Source organism: Pygoscelis adeliae, unplaced genomic scaffold (assembly GCF_000699105.1).
Source record: "Pygoscelis adeliae isolate BGI_AS28 unplaced genomic scaffold, ASM69910v1 Scaffold141, whole genome shotgun sequence".
NCBI lineage: Eukaryota > Metazoa > Chordata > Aves > Sphenisciformes > Spheniscidae > Pygoscelis > Pygoscelis adeliae.
In genome coordinates, this window is record NW_008824231.1 from 2,301,788 (window position 1) to 2,320,286 (window position 18,499).

Sequence of the window (18,499 nt, forward strand, 5' to 3'; positions counted from 1 at the left end):
TCCAGTTGAGAGAGAAGGATGTTGTGGGGGACCGTGTCAAAGGCCTTACAGAGGTCCAGATAGACAACACCTGTAGCCCTTCCCGTGTCCACTGATGTAGTCACTCCATCATAGAAGGCCACCAGGTTAGTCAGGCAGGACTTGCCCTTGGTGAAGCCATGCTGGCTGTCTCAAATCACCTCCCTGTCCTCCATGTGCCTTAGCATAGCTTCCAGGAGGATCTGTTCCGTGATCTTCCCAGGCACAGAGGTGAGACTGACTGGCCTGTAGTTCCCTGGGTCTTCCTTTTTTCCCTTTTTAAAAATGGGAGTTATGTTTCCCCTTTTCCAGTCAGTGGGAACTTCACCGGACTGCCACGACTTCTAAAATACGATGGAATATTCTTAATCCATTGTAATGTGAATTCAAACGCATTAGCTTCCATCTCAATGAAAGAATTTTAAACATGTTTCACTTCACATTTGCAAGAGGTCACAAACACACGTACAGATATATCACAGTTCAGTCTATGATGGTAAATTACTGAGCTGTAATAACTAGTTATCAATTAAGTCAATCACCAAGGACTGTATGAGAGATTAACTATTTAAAGTGGAAACGTGTGTCTCACTTTGCTTCACTCATCTTTTTTATTTCATGCTTAAACAACTTTATTTAGTACTGATTATTCAAATCCATAAAATAATCTTTTTCTTCAAATCTTCTCTATTGTGCATGCAACTACAGCCTAAGAATGCACGTTATGCAAGTTCAAAATATCCCCGAGGGGCACAGACGTATTAATATTATTCTACATGTAAGGAAGAAACATTAAGCTCTAGATTTTCACTTCTACTATAATTTTAATTTGTAAAGGTACCCACATTATTTTAATGGTCTTGTGTAACGTACACACACATAAAGTATATCAAACCATAGTGAATATAAACATTTAATTAGTTTGTAAACACCAGTAACAAAAGTGAAAAAACTAAAATGCACTCTTCATTTGCTTTGAAGAGTACGTAAATTATGATCAAGTAAGAAATTGAGACAGCCCATACAGAAATATATGCAATAACTGTATAATGCTAATATCTAATAATATCAAGCAGTATTTTTATGTTTTAAAGGTACAATTCGAATTAATCCTACATTATATGCTCTTGAATAAAAGAAGGAAAAAGGTCTGGAGTTCTTAAAGATGTCATGAGTAACAACCAGGGATTCAATCAAGCACAATGCCCCAGGCAGTTCTTTAAAGGTTCACATCAGCAGTGATTGTTACTACTGCTGATGTAAATTTAAGGAGCTGTCTAATGTGGGATCTAATGTGCCAGAAAATAATTACCATAAATCAATTCCCTACCTACAATTCAGTAAACTACCACTACCAAATGGTAAGCCTTCCACACTTTCCTGAGGCCCACAGGACTCTCATGTGGGATTTCCTGGCTACAGATACACACCCACATGCTATGTGGTACATGGGCAACATATCTAATACAACTGGGATATGTATCAGACCTACTGTACATGACTTGCATTTACACACATGCAGTAAGTGCACTCTGTCCCAGACAGACTATACAATTTAAGAGCAAGAAGCTTAGTATAGCCCAATTTATCACATTCACTGAGCATGGGATTTTTGCCCAAGACCTGTAGGCATCAAACAATCCCAGACAAATGGCTGATTTCATGTGCCAGAACTTCCAAATGACAAAAGAAAAGATGTCCAGATACACTCAGATATATGGCAGCTAAACCTCTGCATCAGTCAGTTCACAGTTTGAGAAACAGTTGAGAACAGTTTGAGAAATGGAAACTCACAGTCACTAGATCCACGTGTACCGTGTGTGAAAACACAATTTTGTAACATAATAGGAGTTAAAAGGTTTTCCTATTCAGCTTTTCTGGCAGTGATAATACAGCAGCAGGGTGAAATATTCTGGTTTAATGCAGTGCTGACAGCTCCAAAAAAGCAAAGAGATTTGAAAACTCTCCTGTGTCATGTCAATGACAATCATTTCACATAAATTGCATGCTGGTTTGGGGTTGGTTTGGTTGGGGTTTTGGACGGTGGAGGTGTTGTTTGTTTGTTTTCTAGTTTTAAGCATACAGTAACATTTGCTGAAGTATGTAATTATGTTAGTAACTAATAAAGTGTATATAGTAATTTCCCAACAGTTTAAAGACATTATGACCTACCATTCCCAGAAGCCTGTTTGGCTATTTTTTAAAATATGCCATGAGGAACAAAAGTGCTAACTATCTTGCAAACTTTGCTAATGTGAGATGCAATCAGAAAGCCCTTAGAAACAGTACTAAGTGAGTAAGAGATTTTAAAAGATCCACTATTAAAAACCAAAATTTTGGAGTGATAAATATATTTAATCGACTTCTTTCAGAAAACAATGAGGAACTGAGGTTCATTGTCAGAAGGCCATGAATCAAAAAAATAGTCTGAAATTTCTATCCTTTTTCTTATCATTTCCGTCTCTCTCAAGCCACATCTATAGACAAGTTTGAAGCAGGAAGAATAACACATTTCTAATAAATCACTTTGTCCTCCGTGATCCCAAAGGAAAAGAAGGATGCTGAATACATTTCTATTTTTACACCCTCATCACCTAAAACTGAGCTGCTGAATCATTATAATTATAGTACCATCATATTATTAGCTGAGTATTATATTATTATATAGCGCATTATAATACTAGTTATTATTACACTATTGTCTGAATCTATTTGGAACTAAACACATTCTTGTAATTTGAGAAGGTGCTAAGTGTCCAAGTAGCAATCAGTATTCACCAAACTCCCCTTTGATGGGGATGTTGTGTCCTCAACTTTTGCCTTATTTGACAAGATAAATTAACCCATTTCATATCAACATGGGAGATTAGTCCTTCAATAAAAATAAATAAATAACAACAGGAGTAAAACTGCCTGTATCTTATCATCTAGCACAGATTTGTGTATTTTGAAGTGTCAATAAAAAGCACTTACCACACCGATTCCTTCAAAAGCAAATATTGCAGTCCCAAAAAACAGTGGGTATTTCTTCCAGCCAACCACAGGAGGCAGTTTTCGAGGATCTACTATATCCTGAAGAAAACAAATCAAAACAGTGCTCTGTAAAGCGCATTAGCTGTTCCTACAGTTTTTATTGATGCGTTATGCTATTGGGAAGAAAACACAGTACATGTTGACAGTGGTGTTTACACTGCTATTTACAATCCCTGGTTTTCCTCCCAAACTTAGTCCTTTATACACATTCATAGCCACCTTCCCACCCACACACAGACACCTGCAGACATACTTAGTCTAGGTTCATATTACTGACACTAAAGATTTTCACATTTACAGTATCACACTGGTGTATATGAGTGAGCATCAATTAAAACAAAAGGGAAAGCTCACACCTGAAGCTTAATCTTCTGCAAACTTACGCTATTCTCAGAGTATTGCTTTTTCAAATCTGCTTTCATACTGCACAGATATTCTTCATAACCATAAGGGACAGTAAAAGAAAATCTTTTTAATACAAGCTGAGTTCCTGCAGAACAATTAATTGATCTCTATCTCCTCCAATCTCTTCTCTGTAACTTCTCCTGCCTCCTTGCCCAGCCAATACCTCTCACTGGCTTTTCTGCCTTCCTCCCCATCATCCGATTCTGTCATTTCATACACTCATGTGAAATCTTTCTCAAACAATAGTGGCACTCAACACTTATCTACATCATGTGTGCAACAGTGTCTATCACTTATCACTTTTCAAAAATCATAAGGAAGAAAAACGTAGAGGTTTCTAGATGTGATTTTTTTCAGCCATCAGTTTAATTTGTTCCATTATGAAATGGCTCCAAATATGAAAAACAGCAGCAACCCAGAAAAACGCAGGAACTATTCAAATTCTCAGGAGATGGAAGTCTGCAATATGTATTCTTAAAGGGTAAGCCTTAAATTTTTCCTGATTGTACTGGAGAAACACTAGAAATAAATGTTGCTGTTGAAACTGTTCCGCAGCTGCAACAAAATGATTGACCACAGATTAAAACCTTGCAAATACTGTGTGCAACCCATAAAAATTCACATATTCTTCCACTCAAGGACTCCAAGTCGTTACAATACATATTTTTATTATCTTAAGTGCAGCAATATTACCCTTTCTTTCAAAAGTACTGTAAAACTCCATGTTTAACGCATGTCTCAAGTATTAAGGCATCTCCTTAAATTAAGATGCCTCAATAAAATACAAGATAATTCTGCCTTTCAGAAATTGTCAGTCAGCATATACCTATCAGAGACCAACTGCCACATGCAACAAATACAACTTGCCACACTGGAAAAAAGATAATAAACTTTTTTATACTCACTCTAACAATATACTGGTAAATGATCACCAGGCTGACAGCCATGGACAGATTGGCAAGCAATGAAAGCAAGGACAGACTCTTAAGGTCACGAATAAAGACCAAGAGGATCATGAATGGCAGGAAACACAGCATGTATATTCGTAAATCAGTACTCCTTTTCTCAGAAGAACTGCTGGTGGCACTGACATTTATGGGAGCAGTCTTGTTTTCCAAGAATCCTTCATGGACCTGTGGGAGAAAAAAAACCCAAAACATGTTAAACAGTAGTAGCACTAAGTCTCTGTACTGTTTTTCTATAGGGGAATTTGTCCCTCTGCTTTACCTGCCGAGTGTCAGGCATTTCAGTACTGTACTCTCAGTGCAGAAGGGAAGACAAGGCACTTTTAGCAAGTGTTTCATCCTTAAGACAAATGAAATCAGGACCTGAAAGATCTGGAAGCGTCTCTATCCCACCACTGACTAAAGACTAAATCCACGTGAGCAGTTTAGATCAGATTCCTTTCAGAAAGGGAGAGTTTGGTAAAATGAATGCAAGCGAGATGGATCTAGGCCTAAATATTAGTTTGAATTTTCCTAAGGATAATAAGGGGGTTAGATGACCAACCGCTATTGTACCTGGGTTCAGTGCCTAATAACCTTATGCCTTTGCCATGCACATCATAGCAGCATAGATAAAAAATGATGTTAGAATATGAACGTGCCTGTCTTTTAATTCAAATTATTTTGTTTCACTTGAGTCTTTTATTAAGCAACATCAACTCAACTTTAAAAACCATGAGCTCAGAGAGTTGAGAGTCCTGTAGCCATTAAATTGATATAAATTAATGCCTATAGATAAACAGTAGTACACAATGTGAAAGTGTATTAGGTTTTTTGTATATAACATTACAATAGTTGCCTATGGTGCAATTCAGAAGACTGAGTTTGGCACTATTCACGACTCTCATTGCCTCTTTTGGAAAAATGTTAATGTGGCCATAACTGCCAAAATTTGTTTTCTGGAAATATATTCTGTGCTATGTGCACACCACGATCAAAATGCCAAGAGCTGGTGGTTACTCTGCTTGCTGCAAAATAGTAACAGTTCAAATCCACTTGTTTTAAATCTTATCATGCCTTTTCCCTAGGAGTGTAACCTTTCCTTTTCCCTTCCATTGCATTTGCCATCTTACAAATCAGCACATGACTGTGCTTAATCTGTTCATGCCGCAGAAAGCCTCTGGCTTGATGACTACAAAAAGATACCGAGACAGTGAAAAAAAAAAGAACAGTCCCCTATCGCACAAAGAGACTTAAACAAAAATGGGAAATCAATATATAACAAAACAACTGAAGACAATACTCTGACTCTCGCGCTGTCAGACAACCAACTACTATAGCCACAGTCTTAAAATTTAATATAGAACTGAACTCAGAGGAAGACTGTATAACCCTACAATCCCAGGAAGTGTACAAGCATAGCAATCCTTAAATATTATTATCCTTATCACATAGTTCACAGGCATGGTCCCAAGACTGATTAATTTATGGGCAATTCTTTCAACGTGGTTTGTTCTTTAAAATGTCAGTGATTATCTGTGCAAGTGAAATAATAAGATCATAGATCCCGCCTCAAAAACCCAAACTCGTTAAGCTGTTACAATAAAAAGGGGGAAGTATTACCATTACAATGTAAGTTTTTATGTAGCCACAGCAGTCCTAAGCAAACACCAAAATTACCAGTACTTAATGGCATCTATTTTATTTTATAGGTCACAGTAACTCAGGGCTATTAATTTTTTACTTTGAGGAACAGGATGAAGTGGAGAAAAGAGAACAGGCTGGAGATACAGCTGGCAATCAAAGGATCACTGGGACTGTGATACTTTCATGAAGCATAGGGAGTTGGCTGATAATGTAAAACCACTTGTATGTAAACCAAGGCATTCAAATTGGCAAGTTTGCCAAAACTCAGACTTTACAAGCCTAGGAGAAAAAAAATGCACAATTCACTTTATTTCCATTGTTTCAAACAATCCACAAACTCAGGAAGACAGAATTAACTTAAAATTCTTTTCTTTGTAACAAAAGCACTAGACAGATTTTTTCATTATGAAAAAGCAAAAGACAAAAGATACAATTCTGCAACCAAATGTTTTCCAGAAATCTCATTTTAAATGAAAACAAAGGACACCAGTCATTATGGAACCACTGACGGTTTCCATCTTGCAAAAATCTTAAGTGTCACTTACAAGACATTTAACATCTGTTAGTTTTCATTAAGATAACATTTTTAGAAAGCTACGAAGAAGAGCTAAATACATTTAGAACTGAATTCCAGTGAATTCACGCAGCTACAATAACTCCACTTTGCCAAGCAATATGTCAAACACTTAACCAAATTACTTCCCTAATGCCCCATGAAGTAAAGCTCTCTGTAGAAGTTTCCTGCTTTCCCATCATACTTGAAATACCGAACAAGCACTTTAATAGCCTTTCACTTTAACAACCGTCTGGTGTGTTTACTTGCTTGCATGCATTCACAGGTAGCCAGAGCTGCTCTGCACACAAGGACATGTAAGAGGGTTTGCTAAGAATTACAATGTGATTTGAGCATGTAAGTCCCATTGAAAACCTTAGGTACGATAAATATTTAACCTAGCATGCCTTCAATGTACACAAATATCTGTAGCCTGATGAGCTATTAGAAAAAAAAATTATTCCTTAAAAAACAAAACAAAAAAAAAACCAGACAGCAGGCAGGACACAGTTCAGGTTCTAAAATACATTTTTAAAATATCACAGTATAAACCAGCTTCTACTCAAATCATTTCAAGCATTCACTTCAGTTTTCTCTTAAGACAGAGGCATTCCATTTGTATAAACAAACCCCAACAAAAAGTTCCTGAATTCAGAAATATTTGATTTTTTGTCTATTAACGCTGCCAAATTCCAACTAGATATTCAACCTCCGTTTACTGGCTAATACAGCTGGAAAATGCAATGTACAATGTTCTATATAATTCCATTCAAGTTCAGCTCTACTGTGATCAGCTACCCTGATGATGGGCTTAAGATAAGATCACACCTCCATGTTCTGTTAGGTAAGCGTGGTCATACAAAATAGCCTTTATAATTATCTGCCTTTTACTTTCACAAAAATACCGAGGAAAGCACAGAGAAAGAAAATACTACAGCTGCGCACAAACTCTCCACAACCATCATCAGATGAATGAATATTGATGCAGAATCAGCAAAACACAGCCAACTAAAATTATCAGACACTGACTCCCTGACCCTAGCTTCCCACCTCCCACTTCCACGTTTCAGATATGAGTTCTATTGCTACAATAAACCACAACACTGTAGTCTGCTTTACAATACTGTAAGCACGGTACCCCTTCTTCCCGCACTCGTCCCTGCCCCAGCATTCATCAGAGGAAGGAAATGGAGGCCAAATGGATTCTCAGAATGTCATGACTTGCAGGAGCCTGCATCAGATCCTGTTCCTTGAAATACAGTTTAAAGAAAGAAGTCAGGGCATCAAAGACATTCTGGCTGGGAGGAATAAAAAAGAAAAAAGATGAAATTCTGAAGCTGCTCAGCACAGATTAATATTTTGAGTAAACCAGATTTGCAATCACAGCTGTCTTAGTCCCAGCTATGAAAAGCACCTACTTGTTGTATGTTTTTATGCCAAAAGCTGCAATTCTAGGTGTGGAATAAATGCCAGTTCCACAAAATTCACAAAGTCCTGCTGCCCCTTCCTCTCTTCCACAACATCTCTTATCTGAGTCACTTTGCCTTGTGAAGTCTCCTATCTACTACACAAAACATTGTATTCTCAACAGTCTTCTCCATTGCCTCATCCAAAAATGGAGGTTTGGATTTACTGAATCATAGAATAATTTAGGCTAGATGGGACCTCAGGAGACCTATAGTCTAACTGCTTGCTCACAGCTCCATCAGCTGTGGGGTCAAACCAGATTGTTCCTCTCCCCATTCTCCAGCTGGGTCCTGAAAACTTCTAAGGATGGAGACTGCACAACCTCTCTGGGCAACTGATTCCAGTGCTTGACTGTCTTAAGGTTTTTCTTTGCCTGAGGTCGGAAACTCCTGTGTTATTTTATGACCACTTTCTCTTGTCCTCCCACTCCATCTCAGTAAAGAGCTTGTTCCATTTTCTAGACAACCTCTTTGCAGTCCTGGGGGGCTGCTGTTAGGTCCTCAAAAGCCAGTTCCTCTACAAGCCCAGTTTCCCCAGCCCTCACAAGGCAAGTGCTCCAGCCCCGATCGTTTCAGCAGCCCTCCCCTGAACTCATTCCAGTTTGTCAATGACTTGCCAGTATTGGGGATATCCAAAACTTGACAGAATATTCTAGATGTGGTCTAACAAATGCAAAGTAAAGGATGATAATCACTTCCCTCAATCTACCAGCAATTCTCCTGTTCACACAACCCAGGATGCTGTTGGTTTCCTTTGCTGTCAGGGCACACTGCTGGCTCATGATCATGACGACTACCCTCTGAGCCTGACCATACAACCAGCTTTTTTTTTTTTCCCCAGCTAGTTGTCCATCTGTACATCCATCCATCCAGACCATAACAGCCTTACTTAGATACAAGGATATTGTCAGAGACAGCATGAAAAACGTTGCTAAAGTCAAGGTGACACTAGTGCTTTCTCCTAATGTACAAATTCAGACTTTTTTTCTTATAGAAAGCAATCAAGTTGGTCAGTCCCTTGGTAAATCCATGCTGACTGGTTCCAGTCACTTTATTCTCCCTCATGTGCCCAGAAATGTGCTCCAAGAAGACTCAATCCCTGATTTTCAAAGGGACTGAGGAGAGGCTGACTGGCTTGTAATTCTCCAAATTATTCTTTTGGCCTTTTGTGAAGATAAGTACAACATTTGCCTCTCCTCGGTTCTCAGGGACCTCCCCCACTCTGTATGGTCTTTCAAAGACTTCAGGTTTCTCCCAGCACTCTTGGATACAGCCCATCTGGTCCCAGACTCCCTCCTTTCTCTTTGTCTTCAGAGCACAGCAGTGACACTGCTTTAACCAGACTTCGACAGTATAAAGCAGGGTAATTCCTTACTCTCTTCCCATCTTTGTTGTGTGTGATCACAGCTGTCATTGTATAAAGGTATTTTGTAACTCTACTCAGAAAATGGAACAAGCCTTATTTATTTGCAATAGCCTTCACCCTAGTGAGATTTGTCCAACCCCAGAGGATTATTCTGCTATGTAAGTCTTTAGATAAATAAAAAAAGAAAATCAGAGCTCTACCTGAAACAGCCCTGTTCCCTGAAGCCTGTCCTATGGAGGATTACGGCTTTGTATAGAGGAAAAACACGTGAAATGGTTAGTTAAGTTCCACTTATCCCCTAATAACTGCTGAAAATGCACACACTTATCCCAGGCAGAGTATTTTAGAGATCAGCTTGCCATTGGGTGAAGAGATTACTGTGAACTGTAACACTGCTAAAGACAGCAGTATTGTCTGGGTGAGGATGAGGTTTCTGAAATTTACTCTCCACTAGCTATTACTTGCATGGAGCAAAATGTGAAGCCCATGACTTCAAAATTAATATTTCAATTTATTAAAAAAAAAGAAAATTTTGCAAGTTTCAGTTCAGCTGTTGACTATCAAGCTGTTTTCATTATGTCCATTATACACAGGTTTTTGCACTACTAAAATACTTCGGGGGTGAATTTTATGTACACATATACACATGTGCACATGTATATACCATGTAACTGATATGGACACAGTTATACTGATATAAAAGCACAGGAGGACAGTTTATTCCCTTTTGTGGATATATATACACCTTTAAATCAACATAACAATAAAGCAGCTTTATCAACATCAGTCAGGGCAGTACCACTTACAGGTTTAGGCAAGGCCACAGGAAATACCCATACCGCAGAAGTGGATTTTGAGACATGACAGAATAGTGATTCTGGACATTGACTCAGAAGAGGCACACCAGATAAGATCCAGCAAAGGTTAATCTTGTAGGAGAGCTAAACAAACAGGCAAGAATGACTGACAGGTGGAAGAAAGCTGAGTCAGAAAGTAAAATACAAAAATTATAAAAAGGGTCACTATTCTCCCTCTTAAAGTGGAGAATTCGCTGTGGGAGATTTGACAGTAAAGAGCAGCAGAGGAAAACTCTAATGAAGATGAGATCATACTGATTTGTTCAGGTGCAGGCTAACAGTACTGTCACGTTGAAAGTGTTTTACTAGATTTAAAAAAAAAAATCAGTTAACACTTAAAACTGTTCTAACAGGTAACAAAATACAAAGCAGCAGGAGGACTTTTTTTTTTTAAATTCTTTCTCATATGCTGTTTAGCTCAGTGCAAGTTTACTGCTGATTGTGTTAGGATGAACTATGACTCACTGTCTAACCTAGTCTCCTAAATATTACAATCAATATAATTTCAGATTCCTATTCTGGACAACAATCACTTTCAATCTCCTGCTGCTCTCTGCTAGTGCATCAATGCATATGGCAGTCATGCTGGGCCAAGAACAGCAGACATTATGTCTAACTGTCTTTTTCCTAAACAAAGCAACATAATCTGAAATATCACTGGAATATCAGCCAACTTAGACAAATCTTTTCACTTATCCATCCAATGGATCTGTTCTTGAAAAAGGCATATATACATATTCTTTTGTATATGTCACAGAGCCCAGTGACATTATCTGAGTTTTGTTCTGTGCTTATCACGACTGTACCTGGGAGTTCCACAAACATTTCGCTAAACCACATGAGGAAATACCATTGTGGTTTTAGAAAGGAAGTACACAGCCACTGAAGTCACTAGGCATAGTGACTACAAAGGCTAGTGATGTCCCCAGTCACAAGGTGACTTCATCAGAATTCACTTCAGTTATTCAAGCATTAACTTACATGATGGTGCGATGTCTGAAACAGCTTTCTTTACAGGAGTGCTTCACCTAATGTCTCATTTACACAGCCCAAGCATAGCATCCACCAACTTCAGCTGTATCTAGGAAGATCAAACACTTGTGCAAATCTGGTTATCAGATTCATTATGTCAGGCACTCAGAAAACAACTAATGCACAACTAGTGACTGCAGAAAATTCAGTTCAACTGATGAACACACTTCTTATAGGAACTACCTCCGAAGCAAGAAGTAATTCCGTTTCCTTAGTCTCTTCAACCGAGAACACTGTTTCCTTCCCTGTATCCCAAAACCTGCTCTTTCTGTCATACAGTCTACAGACTTTTCAACATCTAGAGGGATCAAAACAGTAGTCTTTGAACTCACTGGTTCCTCCTAATTCCTTCCTTATTCAGCTCAGAGCAACAGACAGTACAATACACAAGGCCAGATCTGGCACAAAACCAGTATATTATCAGGCAGATAAAGACTATATCGTAATCCTGTAATTTGGCATGAACAGGCCAAAGAAATGTTTCACAGTTCATTCAGTTCTGGTATTTCATTATTACTCAGTACTCAACTTTCCAACATTTTTAACACTTCCAGTTTTATGCCTAAGTACAATTTCCTAAGTTTTGAGAGGTTTTTTCATTTTTACAAAAACTGGGGAAAAAAACAAAATTCCACTATGTAGCATCCCACTGATGGGTCGTCTTCAAAGTGCTAAAGATCTAATAAAGTGCTCCCACACAGCAAGAACATGTTTTCATTTTTTAGCTTTATCAGCAAACAATGAGAAAAGGACAATTTTCCAGAGAAATCAGCAAATATTCACGAGCAGAGCAAGTTGATAAATGCCAAGACTCTTGACTTAAGGTCTTCTGTTGCTCAAGCAGGAAAAGCAAAGTAACTATGGCATGAAAGGGGACCATGCTCCTTTGGGCACAGATTCTTTTTTCTATCCCAGTGTGTTCCTGCTCCAGTCTTGCTGCAGTCAACCCCCAGCTGTTTGTTCCAGTTTCACCATTCCTCTCCAGTTCTAGACACCTTCACCCCTAAGCCCCTTATTTACATGCTGCCAGACTTAACCAGAACTTGCCACCAACCTGAGTTTCTTTGGTGCCCCAGAAAAATATTCCTTAGGAAAAGATTCATTTGAAATTTGATATAACTGGAAATAGGGTCTTGTAGCACAAAGTGTCTGGAAAACACTAATGTAATGCAGCCAACATTGTTATAATCCCACAGACACCAATCAGAAAAGATTTAGCACCAGAAGCAATACTGCATATCCATTAGTGAGAAGGTATATCAAACATTTCACAGAATTCAAAAGATGAAATAAATATTTAGACTTACATGCACCACTGTGTGTCTAACTAAATATTCACCTCAAAGTAATGTGGACTGATGTATATTCCATTCATGTGCCAGAACCATTTTAAAATGCTTTGTCACATCTTAGTTCTCTGAAACAGTAAATACAGTGAAGGAAGAGACTACTAAATTTGGGTTGGTACTAGTTTTAACTAAGAATATCAAAGAAAAGATCTCAGTGGAAGTTCCCACTGGTTCCAGTGGGCTTAATTTGCACACACCAACATGCAAACATCATCAGAAGAGTACGGAGCACAATGCAGAGGTATTGGTCAAGGAGTGGTATTAGTAACATTACTACTATGTTTTTCCTTTATCTTAGTTCCCCACCCCCCATTCCCTCTACTCACCTGCCTCATCCTTCCATTACCCCAAATAATTAGATTTAAAGCAGTAACAATTTGTGTTCTTTGGTGCCCTCTATGGGACAGATTTCTGCAACATAAAGTTGCCAGGAAGAAACCACAGCCTGCTCCCTCTCAGAGGAAAGAGCACAGGGCAACCTGAATCAAATACACTTGCAAGTGGGACTTCTGAATTGCTGATGACTTTCATTCATTCACAGGGTACATGTCATGGGTCTCTGCAGCCACTGCTTTTGCAGAGGTTGCTTTTCTATAAGATCTTTCAAACTTTCTTCAAGAAAGCAGCAACAGGATCCCTGAAAAGGTTTTGTTTTTTTCAAAATCTACAAAAGCCAAGGTCAGCAAGTGCTCAGTCTTGCCTTTTGCTTAAGGTCAAAACACATACGTAACAACTGGTTGATCAGGTATGTATTTGATGGGAAAGGTTTCAATTTGAAGTTACATTACAAAGGATGCAATAAAAATCCCCACTTCAGAAGGCCAGCAAAAGAACATCAGACGTAAAATAGGATTTTTAGGTGTTAAGATAGATTGTGACAGTGGGACTGTAGGTTCTAAGGTTGGGGGTTTTTTTTTTCTCTCCCAAGACACAAATTACAGAGTACCCAGCTTCCAAATACACAAATTTGCCTTGTCTTGACAGGATTTTCATCCGCAGAACTTGGAATATTTTTTAAACACAATATAAATACTCTTCTACAAGGGGAGGAAGAAAACATACTATCTTCTATGTACTAACTGCCCAAGGGGACACTCTTCTTCCTAATTAAAGTAAGTTAAGCTATGCCAAGACACCTTTATTCTACCTTTTGGGTAGAGTTAGAGTCCATATGGATGATCAATGCTCAGTAACCTGCCCTACCTTACTCCTCACCCACTTTACTAATTACAGAAGCACACATGTTTAGACACAGGCCCAGAGTCATCCTCATTAGCTTTATGTCAAGTAACTACCCATCATCTTATAAGCAGAAAACACAGCAGAGTATATAAGTAGAGTTCTGGCATCTTAATAAGCCCATGGAGGAGAGAGCACCACAAGCTCAAAGTGCCTGTGGCTCCTGCCTGAGCAGCCAACCTGTGCTGGCTGACCTCCCGTGGACCACCTGCTCAGACACACACGCTGCTGACTGCAACTGCCGAGTGTGCAAAGAGGAAGGACCAGCAGACATCAGGGACCCCGTGAACAGGAAAATCTCCATCAATGAGGAAAAGAGGAGCTTAGAAGGACTGGAGAGTGAGAGACAAAAACCATGGATGAAAGCAGAAGCAGCTGTCACGAAAATGACAGCCATGGTTTGGTTTGGTTTTATCAGTGACGGATGGTTGCGGGGGAGAAAAGGGGTATTTTATTGAAAAGTTTGGGGGTTGTCTGCGAGGTGTATAAGTATTTGTGATTGTGGGGGTTCACTTGATATTTTTAATTCACTTTTTCTAAATATGGCATGACAAAATATTTTATTTTTTAGACATCCTTAAATAAATCCACTTGCACAAATGAATCACAGTATTTTTCTAGTAATTAATATTCAATCCATTTAAAAAACATTGAAATGTGTTTGCATATATTTAATACTACATAGTATATGTGTAACAGTAAAACACATGAAATGCTATGTGAGCAGTGCTATTTAATATTTTCATTAATATAGTAAGCAGGGTTTAAACATCTTTTCCAGATGGAAAGTGAAAGAATATTGAAGAACAGGATTAAAGTTCAACCTTGAGAACTGTTAAAAATCAATCCAGTAAGGAAAAATAAAGGATTCTATAGGTAAGCAGAAACCATCTGTACAGAAAGAAGAACCAGAAGAATTGCCTAGAATGCAGCTCTGCAGTAAAGGACCGAGAGATCACAGTGGATCACAAATCAATCATGAGTTAGCAATGACATATTCCTGCAAAATGACCATTACACTGAAGTGTCAAGTCTGGAATATGATCTGTAAGACCTGTGAAATAACCCTTCAGCTCTATTGGCCACAAGCAAAACTTCAACTAGAGTAGCATAACCAACTTCAGGGATAAAACTTGGAAAAAAGAGATAGATATGACCAATTGCAGAGTGTTCACAGAAAAGCAAGAAGCATTATTAGATTCTGTCATGTCTCCCCTCTACTACATAGAGGGGAGATGTGGTAACAATATTCAAAAATATAAAAGGTATCCACAAATAGAAAAGAATAAACTACTTATAGCTAGAACATGAAATAAAGGACTTATAATGCCGGCAAGAAATTTTAAGCTTCTACAAAGAAGAAGCTGTCTAACAGATAAGAAAGCATTGGAACTGACTACTTAGGAGGCTGCAGAAATTTCAATGTCAGGCATTTTTAAGAACAAAAATCAGGATTGGTTTAGATACAATGGATTCTGCGGCAGATGAGACCACTCTAAAGAAGGGAAGAGACTAAACAAGAACCAAAGAAAGACTCCAGTGACATGAAAAGGGAAAAATATGCCCAGGAGGTCAGGGGAAAAAAAGGAAGTCAGCAGAAGGCCTGGCAAAAAAAATAAAATTCAGGGACAACTGGCTCCTAGACCAGTTTCAGCTTTATTTTCTATCATTTCCACAATTAATTTTTAAATTCAACAAACAAATCAGATGGCAGTGAAGCCACAAACACTTGCACATGATCTGAATTTAGTTCACCTTGCACACTGCTCCTTTTTACCGAAAGCTCTTTTGTGGAAACCGTGGTAGAACCCATTCTGCACGCATCTCAACTTTACATTTTATAAGTAGTTCTGTTGGACTTTACAAGGATAGGAAATAAAAGTGAGGAAAAAGGAATCTAAAACCATAACTGTTTCCATACAGTAATATTACTCACTTGTTTCACATTTTCTGCCAAGAACACAACATAAACGCTACAAAATCCCAGCTGTGTTATCACTAGGAAGAAGTCAACAATATACCTGAGGAAGAAAAAACAAACATACATTATACTTAGGATCCAAGCAATTAACCCATCTCTACCTAATACTAGTCCTTTTTACAGTAGTCAAAATGCTAGATTCAAATGCCACATTAATCTCATGAGCACTGCAATGCAGGTTCCTCTTACGGCAAAACAGGGTGGGTTTGTATGTGGTTTTTTTAAGGTAACATTGAGTAGGCATCGAAGTTTCTCAAACAAAAAAAAAAAGGTACTCACATATTTTAAAGTCGCATAAAATGAAATTCAAAGACTTAACAGTGTGGTAGAAGTATAAACAACAGACATATATATTCAATACACATATAAATTCTGCTGGGGTCCGTTAGCCCCTAACACAGCAGTTTTCCACCAGGACCAGAGATTAAATGTCTTATACAGGCTAAGTTACGTAAATTTCAGCAATTCAAGATAACAAACATTTTCACATCTTACTAAGTGGGTCTATATCAATGTATCCAAATACATATTCAGGCACTGTATCTCACTGAAAAAACACTCTAAACTATGATTCAGACTGTTTTTGAAAAATGTTATACATAATGGTGGCCTGAAGACACGCTGTAATGAAACTCTTCACTAGAGTCAGGCATACAGCAGAGATCTGCCGCAGAGAATGGATTTGCTGCAGCACAGTGTCTCTAGAAATCAATTGCCATTTGTGGCTTGTAACTCTTCGGTGCATTACAGAATTGTCATTATATTTCACTACAAACCAATTTTCCCTCTAATTGAGCTGTACTCCATTCCTATGAAGTCATCACAAAAGATCTTAAAAGACTAGCTCACCTTTTTCTTATTCGAAACAAAGTAATAGACAAAACACATGATGCAAGAGGCTGCATCCTTGAAAATAACAGGACCAAAAAAAATTATTCCTCAAGTGAGGAAAAAAAGCACTTTAAATTAGCATTGAACAACATGTCTGAGTTTTTGAGTTTCACTGCCATAAACTCCATAAACAGCTATAGAGCAACAAATGGCAAAGAAAAAATAATGGTCTTTTCTGAAAGAGGAATAATGTATTTAAGGGAGACAACAAGTTATTAATATCTGCATGTCATTATTGCAAAATATTTGTATGTTATATTTAAACAGGAACCAAATAATTGCTTTGCTTCCTTTCAGAATAAATATATTGAAGTAATTTACATTTGCAGAGTCAACCTGCTTCAAGAGTGAACTCTGATGCAGAGAAAAGTGTTTACGGTAAAAGAGAATGAAAACTTAAATTACTTCACTACATTAGACAATACAGAACGCATTTCTGGTTATAACACATCTCTTCCTATATTACTAAACAGAATTCTTTTCTTCACAGGTCTTGTAGACCTGAAAATTGAAATGCCTAACAGAGAGAGACACTCCCCAATCCTCTCATGTTGCCACTACTAGCTGCAGGAAATAACAAATAACACTGCATAAAAATATTTCAAGCACAGAGAACACATTCTTAAAGCAGGTAACATCCTAGTGAAAAGGAAATCTCCTAACCATTCCAAGTGTGACCATTAATTTTTAATAACAAATTTATTAAATTGAATTCCAATGCAAACTTACCGTCCCCAAGAAGCTCGTTTCTGAAGAGCAGTCAGGGGCCCCACTTCCATGGCGTAACTAACTGTATCGCTATACCCCAGCGAGGATTTTTTCATCCTGAAATCAAAGAGTGAAGAAAGAACAGAGTTACTAGAAACTATGAGGGCCTGGATCCCTACCTTGAAAACACTGGTGGCCTCCCAGGGTTATAATAAGTAATCACCTGTGGCACCATTCTGCGGCTGCTGAATTTTAGAGGTATGGTTTGGACTTTTTCCCCCAGGAAGAGCTATTCAGCACTCTACAAGCATGTGATCCACAATGCTGCTTCCCTCTAATTCAACAGTACTAAATCAGTTCCTTACAGAACAACTTTCTTGATAACTTAATCCAAAATTAGATTCTTATAATACCAGCTTGAGAAATGCATCTCAAATCTCAAAGTCACAAAGAACTTTGGGGAGGTTTACACGGCACCGGGCCTGCTGGCGACAGACGGAGTTCAGCTGTCTCACAGGGGGAAAAGGATCATCGCCCATGAATTGGCGGGGCTCACTGAGAGGGCTTTAAACTAGGTTCAAAGGGGGAAGGGGATAAAACCAGGCTCACTAGAGATGAGCCTAGGGGTGGCATGCCAATGCTGGGGGTGAAATCGATAGCCCAGCTCAAGTGCATCTACACCAATGCACGCAGCATGGGCGGCAAACAGGAGGAGCTGGAAGCCATTGTGCAGCGGGAGAGGTATGACTTAGTCGCCATCACAGAAACATGCTGGGGTGACTCTCACGATTGGAGTGCTGCAATGGATGGCTATAGACTCTTCAGAGGGGACAGGCGAGGAAGGAGAGGAGGTGGGGTGGCCCTGTATGTTAGGGAGTGTTGCGACTGTCTAGAGCTCAACAATTGTGATGATGAGATGGTTGAGTGTTTATGGGTAAGGATGAGGGGGAAGGCCAACGGGGCAGATATCCTGCTGGGAGTCTGTTATAGACCACCCAACCAGGATGAAG

The 18,499-nt window shown here is 38.6% G+C and overlaps 1 protein-coding gene across 1 annotated transcript in view; it reads right to left on the reverse strand.

The window, feature by feature from the left end:
* Nucleotides 1–18,499, reverse strand: part of SLC36A4 (solute carrier family 36 (proton/amino acid symporter), member 4) — a 108,826-nt gene that overhangs the window by 84,824 nt on the left and 5,503 nt on the right. The window contains exons 4-7 of the mRNA XM_009334837.1: nt 17,511–17,606; nt 15,846–15,930; nt 4,362–4,589; nt 2,992–3,090 (exon numbers count right to left, since the gene is read on the reverse strand). Of these exons, the coding sequence (XP_009333112.1) occupies nt 2,992–3,090; nt 4,362–4,589; nt 15,846–15,930; nt 17,511–17,606 (508 nt within the window). The remainder of the gene's footprint in view (nt 1–2,991; nt 3,091–4,361; nt 4,590–15,845; nt 15,931–17,510; nt 17,607–18,499) is intronic.